Below are 9,366 nucleotides of genomic sequence, written 5' to 3' on the forward strand. Positions count from 1 at the left end.
AAACTCCCAGCACCAGATGTGGCCAAAAAGCTGGCCTGCCCGCAAACACCAGAGAGGGACTCACCGCACGAGCCAGTGCCACTGGCCGCCGGACCCCATCCACCACCGGGGTGTCGTTGCACCAGGGCACCACCGGCAAGGAGACCCGCCCAACCACAGCGGACAAAGACCCTTTCCAGAGTCCTACGACCAACCACTAGTGTAGAAATGCTTACACAAAATATTTATTAGTGACACGCCACTTTCTATCCACACCACATGTATTTTTCAAAATACCAGTGGCGTGGAAATATTCCGCACGCCATCAGTACAACGTTAATAACGGTGTGCGACTTTGTGTGTGGGGCCAACAACCTTACCCTTCTCAAATGTTATTGATGGAGTGTCAGAAAGATGACACACCATTGATTACATCATTAATTGTGGCGTGAGTGTTTTTGGTGGTGGTTAGAGTGTTGCTATTGCGGATGATCAATCACCGTGGCAGGGTCTTTTTTCCTGTTTTTATTTTCCTTTTTGGTTGTGTGCATTCTGGATGTTTTTAGACATCTTGTTGGTGCAGAGGCCTACTGGATATAATTGATATCTACTTGATATTAATATATTCTTCTTTTCAAAAAGTTGTGGCGTGGGTTATCTGGACACGCTACTGATTTTTTTCGGGCCATGTTTCTGGGCCATCTTTTCGGGCTCGAATTACTTGCGGTATGGGTTGTGAATCGCATGCCACTACCTGGGCGTTTTTTTACCTAGATAGAAACCTAGCCGCCGTCGTGCTGAACCTTGTCGAAGAAGGCCACCACGGGAGGTCGTCGCTCGTCGCCACGAAAGGTTCGATCCCAACCTCTCCTTCCCCTCACACCATTGTACCATTTTTCACTACGACCGAGCATCAATGTAGCGTGCCACTAAGGATGCAACAACCCGATCCTTGCTCACTTATGAGCGTAACTAGATCAAGATACCGCGCGCCACCAAGGGGGTGACGGCCCGCCCTTGCCCATTTAACACCACACCTGGGTTCCGATATGACATGTTGCTAAGAGGGTTACGCCACAACGATATTCTTTTGGGTTTCATCTCAATAAGAGTGGACGAGTTTTGATGTTGGCTCACCAAGCCTATCACAACCCTCCTCCTTTACCCCGGCTTGAGACTGGCTACGTTGAGATGGAGTTCCATTGACATCTTAAACACAACTTACGATTTATTTTGGTTGAGTAAATCTCTTTGCACTTTATTTTATTGAGAGATTCTTGCTGATTAGTTTGACAACCTTCAAATTCGAATCTGAGTTTTAGTGCAACCTTAAATGAGATTCTACTTCTGGAGGCCTGAGTGCTAAATTGAATCCTGGAACTGCTGAAGATTCTGGCAAATGGTTTATGCTAGTTCTTCAAGGCTTAGTTGAAATAGCCGAGTGTTTCTTCGGAACAAAAGCTGATGCATAACCTGACGGTCTTTTTCCTGGCTTCTATTTCTTCTACCTGAATCTGATCATATATACTACTTCATGATAACCAAATTATCCGACCAAAGGGTCATGTACATGGTTAATCCTATCCTTAAAATTAGTATTGTTCAGTTTTGCTCTCACATGTACATTTTATTTAGGCATGCATGCAAGAAATTACTGTGCAGAGCACCACCGCAACCATTCTAAACTTCCAGGAATAAGACCTTACTATATACCCAGAGGCCAGACAATCTGAATATACTATCAAAGTGTATCTATTTCTCCAAAAAAAACTACAGTACAATTACTTCTTGCTGATCTCCAAAACAGTAAGCTTCAGTTTCTCGCTGTTATTTACGCTTTATATTCAAATTAGTGTCCAGACAAAGCATTCCTTCACAAGAAAAATAGATCTGTTCTAAGCGAAGTATATTCTCAGTTCCGATATGTGCATCACACAAATATATTAAAAGTCATCTTAGATGGGAAATTGATCTCTACCTCTTGTTTGCATGTATATCACACTAGTTACAGTTAACTTCGGCTACTAAGTGAATGATTTCTCATCAGGTTGTCGAACAGCGAGAAACATGCTTTGTTGACCTGTAGCTTAAATATGAAAAGGTCACTGTGCCGCTCTCTCAGATTGGAAATTACAAAACTAAACATGGTTTCAATTAGTCCCCTTCTTGCTGCTCTGGAGCACCATGGTTACTAGACTTTGCACTTAATTTATACAAGCATGCAAGCAAGATACAGGGTGACACTAAAGCAGTTCTAGTGTCAGGATAGGTGTCACTACAGCAGTTAATGCAGGTAGAGTCCTGTAGGGCATTCTATGAATCATGAACCTGGCAAGGAAAAAAATTTACAAAGAATGACCTATAGGAAAACAATCGCATCCCTTTGCATGCATAGTCTGAAACCTTTATAAAGTCAACGCATATGCTCAAGTTGTATTGCAGGCAGATGGGCTTACAGATCAGAATGATGAGGTCCCATTTAGAGTATGGTCAGCCTTGAAGCCCCTCCTGTTTAGTCTTCTATATCTTATTGGCGAGGAAATCTTCAGGTATTTACTCTATTCGGTACAGCAATTATGAAGGCGGCCGGCAGCCCACCGTGTACAGAGTTTTTGGCAGAAGAAAATAGCCAAAGAAATTTCGAGACAACAACGGAGATGGTATTGTCGTTTCTTCGGATACCAACTAGAATAATTCCATTGAGATATTATAACCATAGATTACTGTATATCTTTTTCTTTTTCAAGGCAAGCATATATCTCCTTTATAAAAGCTAATAGAGCTTCAGCAAGCAAACAAATGAAATCAAGATTCTCTTAGTTTGTGTTAGATGTGTATGACCAATACTCCTTGACCAGCTCACGAAAGAGAGATCCTTCAGTTTCCATGAGCTTCGTAGGTTTGTCAAACTCCACTACTTTCCCTAGAAGTGTTCATATATAGCTCATCAGTATGGGAAAGATGCACAATACATTTGGAATTCTAAAAAAATAGTTATATTTATTATAAGTTGCGGGTAAGAGAAACATACCTTCGCTCATTGTAAGTACCATATCGCAGTCCATAACTGTTGGTATACGGTGGGCCACTGTAACGACAGTGCAATATTTGAATTCCGTCCGGATCGTTTTCTGAAGAATAGCATCTGTTGCATTGTCTATAGAAGCTGTTGCTTCATCAAGAACTAAGATGCGGCATCTTCTCAAGAGTGCGCGTCCCAGACAGAAGAGCTGCCTTTGGCCCATACTCCAGTTCGACCCGCCTTCCACAACTATTATGACCAGATCTGGATCAGTACTATGAAGGAGATAGTTCCAAGACCATGCTAGCAAAATGATATAACTAAGCCCATAAGAAGGTCTAGGCGCAACTACGAGGTCTTCCTAAAGCCCATGATTTTATCTTTGCTAAGAGTCTCGTTCATGGTCGGAGATAAATCCATTGGCAGATTCGAAGTACTTGGGTCTCCGCCTCCTCTATTAGTGGAGAATATGCCTAAGACTGTTTAGTGGAACATGTATTTTCACACCTATTTGAACTTAGTTTCACATGTATTTTTACATCTATTTGAATTTCTGAATATGTTCAATTTATTAGTTCAAAAAATGAACTCCAGAACCAAAGTATAGATGAAAATTGACCCTTCTATTGTACTACCTCCGTTTTTAAATATAAGACGTTTTGGCAGTTTAAATTGAACTGCCAAAACGTCTTACATTTAGGAACAGAGGGTGTAACTGTTAAGAACATTGTAGCAGACCACACTTTGGTAGGTTAGTGAACCTAGTCAAAAGTTCGCCCCCAGCTCTTGGCGGGAGTTCCCTGTAATTTCTGCCATCTACTCCCTCCGTTCCTAAATACTTGTCTTTCTAGGCATTTCAACAAGTGACTACATACGGAGCAAAATGAGTGAATCTACACTCTAAAATATGTCTATATACATCCGTATGTAGTAGTCATTTGAAATGTCTAGAAAGACAAATATTTAGGAACGGAGGGAGTAGTTCCCGTCTTCAAATAACAAAAATAAAAAAACATAGATGAAAGTTTCCTACCATGTGAATCCAATCCCTGTTCCTTCTCCTGGACAACTTCAAGAAGTTGACATTTGTCAAGAACCTGCAGCATAATATTAATAACCAATGGAGTAACCACTTTAGTGACTCCTTTCGAAATGTGCACACGCCATAAAAGAAAGAAAGGGGCCCTTAGCCTAGATCAATTGATGGCAGGTGTGGCTGTACACTCCTACCAGGCCACCGCGGGTATGTCTGAGTTCTCAAACCGAATTTGGGTGCCTATTTCTTCGATCAGTGAAAAGTGGTCTAGTTCCTCCTAGGCACTCTATTTGTTTATGGGAAAGGCAACTTGTAATTTGAGATTCCCCTAATTCAACTTATTCGCCCCATTTTTTTAACATGCTGAACTTTCTGAAATTGTTAGGTATACACGAAAGCTGAATTGGCACAGTAAATAAGAAGGCTGCCTCATGATTAAACATTGCATTACGTTATTTAGGTGTGATGCCTTCATCATAATCTTTCCTGATCATTGGGTAAGACAAGAAAATGCAACACTATATCTGTGTACATCTTACCTCCCATATTTGCTGATCTGAGAATTGCCCAAGAGGATCTAGATTGTACCTTACTGTACCCTGAAAAAGTGTTGGATCTTGTGGAATGATACCCAAACGCGAACGCAGGTCATGTAAGCCTATTGTACTGATGTCCACAGAGTCTATAATTATTTTCCCTTCGGCAGGTTCAACAAGTCGAAACAATGCACCAATAAATGTTGTCTTGCCACTTCCCGTTCGACCAACTATACCAATCTTATCTCCACCTTCAAACTTGCAACTAATTCCATGTAGTACAAGGGGAGCATCTTCCCTATACCTGATCTGTCAGATGAAAATCGATCGCATAGATTTGTTAGAAGTGTTATAGGATTTTACCCTGTAAGGTGTATATGTATGTATTCACATCTGATTACTTTCAAATTTCTAATCTCCACATTGCCATCTTGGGGCCAATCTGGTAGTGGTCGATTTTCTTCAACAGCTTCTGCTGCTTCACTTTGTATGTCCATGTACTGGTTCACACGTTCCACTGAGATTATTTGATTTGCAAGGTTGCATTGGCATTGAATAGAGAAAACAAATGAAATATTTAGGGAAAGACCATAGGACAATGCCATTCCCACAAAACCTGTGCACATACAAAACTAAGGAATTAATTCTACTTTGCAACGTTAATTTTCATAAACTGGATAACTGTAAACAACAACAACAACAAAGCCTTTAGTCCCAAACAAGTTGGGGTAGGCTATAAACTGGATAACTGTATAGTATCAAATACTTATTTACTTGACTTTGGCACATGAGCATTGCCGAAAAAGGCTTTCGCCCCGCTTTATATATAAAGCACCCAACCACAAGCATCCAGTACAACCACACGCCACGCCACCACAACACACGCACACACCCAAGACAAGATACATAGGCGCTGAGCGCAGCAACACCACACCTAGCACTACCGCCCCGAAGAAATGAAGCTACATATGACGAACCATGCGCTCCAAGGCGGCACCTTCAGGAAGGATACGACGCCGGAGCGCCGCCACCGCCCGATCCAAGGATCAGAGTTTCCCCCGGAGCCGCATGACGGACAATGAGAGCCTCGACGACGCCTTCAAGAAGGGAACGATCTTCGCCGCCGCCGGTCCATCCGAAGATAGAGCAGGTTTTCACCTCGGCCCACAATCACCGCCACCGAACGCCACACCCCAGCAACCACGCCGTCCACACAACCATGATGACCGGGCAGCACCAAGGCACAGGCTTTGTCCAAGAGCACCGCGCAACCACCACCACCAGGGCCGCCGCCCCAGCATCCAAGACCTTGACACCACCTCACCCGTGACCCGCCGCTACCCCAACCGAAGAGACGAGTGGAAAGGGCCCGCCTTTCGCACCCCTGGACGACCCCCAGCCCCGAGACCCAATAGGCCGGCCAAAACTGGCCTCCATCGCCCGTCCTGCAGCCCCAAGCGCGAGACGAGCTCAGTCCAGCTGTCGGGCGCGAGACGAGCTCCGTCCTGCTGCCGGGCGCGAGACGAGCTCCGTCCTGCTACCGGGCGCGAGACGAGCTCCGTCCTACTTCCGGGCGCGAGACGAGCTCCGTCCTGCAGCTCCGGGTGCGAGACGAGCGAAGGACCGCAGCTGGGAGAGGGCCAGCCCCAGGACCGAAGTAACGCCCGGGCGACGAGTAGATGGAGCTACGGTCGAAGCGGTCCGACCACAAACAAACCGACACCAGAGATAGCCGGCCGTCGCTGCGGGTAGATCCGCCAAACCACCATGTAACCGCCGCGTCGCTGGACCATACAACATCGCAGCTGCCCACGGCCAGAGCAGCAACCAAGACGGGCCACTACCCCACCCCGCACCGCTCGCCGGAATCCAGCCATGAGACCAGGCCGGGCACGCGACCACCCGAAGCCTCTGCTCCGCCGCCACCATCCACCCCCAGAGAATCAACCAGAGCTGGAGAAGACCGACGGAGGTCCTCCCAAGCCGCCCGCATCCCACCGTCGCCCAGATCTTTCCCAGGACGCGGCCACGGGCACGCAGCCGCCATGTTGCGGGCTGCAGCCGCCAGGACGCCGTCGAGCCGCGGCACGACGCCGACCGGAGCCACCGCCACAACGCCGCCAGGCCCCACGCGCGCCAGGCGCCTCCGACGGGCAGGCCACCCCGCGTCGCCCAGATCCGAGCGGAGAAGGAAGAAGCCCCCGCCGCCAGCCACCGCAGGGGCTTTGCCCTGGCGGATCCGGTCGGCGGCGGCGGGGGGAGGAGCGAGGGAAAGGAGGTTAGAGGCGGGGGACGGCGGCGCCCGCCCGAGCCGCCCGCGGGGGAGGCGGCGCGGGGGTCGGGGGAGGCGTTTTTCTTTCAAGAGCCAGATCGCACATGAGCATTTGACTAAAACTGTGTTTTCATAGAAGATACAAATCTAAACATAAAATCATCAAAACAAGTGGTAGCCTGTGAAATGTACGGTGTTTAATATTCACACCTTATTCTACCGACAGAATGCAACAAATATAGTTCTCTTGTGACAATAAACATCAATACCTCAATCCATAAATACAAGGCATTCTATAAAACGTTCAGTTAAAATTTTACAACTTTGACTACTATATAGAAAGTATTTGGAGTCAGTAAGTCACAATATTATCATTAGATTTTGCATCAACATTATTTTCATACTATAACTCTCTTCTAGTTTTCTACAAACATATACATAAGAACGTAACTTCAAATAAGTTCAGAAAAACCACGTCTAAAACGTCATCTATTTACGACTGGGGGAGTATCAAGTAGGTTCTCATAACAAAAGTGTGTCAGAACTCAACAAGAAGTCAATAAAAAGGTAGCACCATTTACATGTCAATGCACTTAACATTGCAAATCAGATGCAAGCATCAATGGCCATATAACGAGCTTGCTACACAACTTTCACCAAATATTTGAAGCAACATGGTGTCCATGTAATTGCTTACCAGGGCTAAAAGTTCCTTGAGGAGAAACGGCCATGACAAAGGCAGAAAAAGAAAGAACTGCAGTGCTCATTATCTCCAGACGTTGAATCAGCCATTCAGTTGCTGCAAAATTGTAGAAATATGAACTGGCATTCTTGTCAATGAGATCCAAATTTTTAGCAAAGAAACGATCTTCATTCTCAAACGCCCTTATTGTTGTAGTTCCTGAAATCGATTCACCTAAGTGATTCGCTAGAGCAGACTTGGTAGTACCATTGATCCGCATCAATTCCCTTGCCGAGGCTAGATAGTACCTCTGCATGATCAAATGTAACAAGTTTCAGTTAATGGAAACTTTAATGCAAAATTGTAGGCTCATTCACTCCCGGAGAAAAATAGCAGCAGATAACATCAGTTGGTGAATTTTATTTTATTTTTATTTATTTTTTAGAAAAGGAGGAATACTCCCGGATTCTCCATCTACACGATGCATATGACCATTTTATTAATTATTAACACAAGACCTTACAAAGTCATACAACAGTAAGACCAAAGCCACCATCTAAGCAACATCTGTCGCTACTCCTATCCAGTTGATGAAGGGGCGCTGATAGTCTAGGCCTAATACCAAACAGACATCGTAGCCAAACCTAACATCTAAGATGTGAGGTCCCAACCAGGACGCCTATCGGGTATGGGCACCCACCAGTCTGGCGTGCTCCTCAACCAGGACGCCTGCCGGGTATGAGGCCGCCGCAGCCACCTGCCACCAATCCATCTTCAGAGTTGTATTGCTGCATCAACCTTGCCCGGTCTAGCTGCCGCCGACGCCACCACGACGCAGACAGCGTCGACCTCCTGCGCGTGTCCATCACCACACATCTGACGCCAAGCCTCCGCTGCTCCATGCCGCCAAGAGCCGCCGCCATGAATATGTAGAAAGAAACACCGCTCCACCGAAGAAGCCATCCGCTGGTCCCTTGAGCCCGAGTGCATCTCCAAGAATGCCGCCCCCAAGGGGGTACATGAATGCCGCCATCATCTGATCAACTGATCTAGGGTTTCTCCCGGAGGTATTGGGTGGGTTTGGGATTTGTACCTCGATGATGCCTTCATGAAGGAAACGGTGATAAGGGCATCGTCATCACCGGCTCCGGCCAATGACCGAAGACCAAGTTTTCACTCGGATCCATCCAAGAAATCCACTCGACAACCTGTGCACTGTCTCAACCGCCTTCAAAGCCCCAGATCTAGCCGCCTAGATCTGGCAACCAACCGCAACAGCAGTGCCACCGTAGGAGCCCTGGCACACGGCCACTGCCAGAATGTGCCACACCACTGGAGCCTGGGAGGAGGACTCCCACCCCACCTCGCCAAACCGCGAGAGCCGCCGAGATCGACCCCGCACGCTCATCACCGTCTCTGATCGGAACTAATCCGTGGCAAAACCACGAGATCGCCGACGCAGATCCACCTTGGATATGGACTGCACCACGCCATGCCGCCGCGGGAAGCCCGAGCTTCACCCACCGCCGCCGTCTAGGGCCGCCGCCCCAGGATCCTGATCTGGCCAGCCCAGACCTCCCCGACGCCCTCTTCACGCCGCCGCCGCCGGCTCGCCACCAGGCAACCACACCGCCGCCCAAGACCTCCGCCCACAGCACACCGTCGCGCCACCATGGATCAGATCGCCACTGCGCCGTCACGCGCGTGGAGGTCCCGCCCACCCCCTCCGACGCGATCCAGGGAGGAGAGCCTCCGCCACCGCCGTCGGCCCCCGGGCTTAGCCCAGCGGCGTCCTTCGGCAGCGGTGGAGGGAAGGGAGGGAGGTGGTGGTGACCCTGG

General features: G+C 47.6%; 1 protein-coding gene across 1 annotated transcript in view; it reads right to left on the reverse strand.

Annotated features, from left to right (window-relative positions):
* Nucleotides 1–2,362: 2,362 nt before the first annotated feature.
* The window catches only part of LOC119335176 (ABC transporter C family member 10-like), an 11,990-nt gene continuing 4,986 nt past the window's right edge, over nucleotides 2,363–9,366 (reverse strand). The window contains exons 10-15 of the mRNA XM_037607339.1: nucleotides 7,543–7,837; nucleotides 4,975–5,189; nucleotides 4,577–4,882; nucleotides 4,035–4,098; nucleotides 3,011–3,250; nucleotides 2,363–2,902 (exon numbers count right to left, since the gene is read on the reverse strand). Of these exons, the coding sequence (XP_037463236.1) occupies nucleotides 2,796–2,902; nucleotides 3,011–3,250; nucleotides 4,035–4,098; nucleotides 4,577–4,882; nucleotides 4,975–5,189; nucleotides 7,543–7,837 (1,227 nt within the window). The 3' untranslated portion in view covers nucleotides 2,363–2,795. The remainder of the gene's footprint in view (nucleotides 2,903–3,010; nucleotides 3,251–4,034; nucleotides 4,099–4,576; nucleotides 4,883–4,974; nucleotides 5,190–7,542; nucleotides 7,838–9,366) is intronic.

The sequence above is a fragment of the Triticum dicoccoides genome, chromosome 7B, assembly GCF_002162155.2.
Source record: "Triticum dicoccoides isolate Atlit2015 ecotype Zavitan chromosome 7B, WEW_v2.0, whole genome shotgun sequence".
NCBI classification, from domain to species: Eukaryota; Viridiplantae; Streptophyta; class Magnoliopsida; order Poales; family Poaceae; genus Triticum; species Triticum dicoccoides.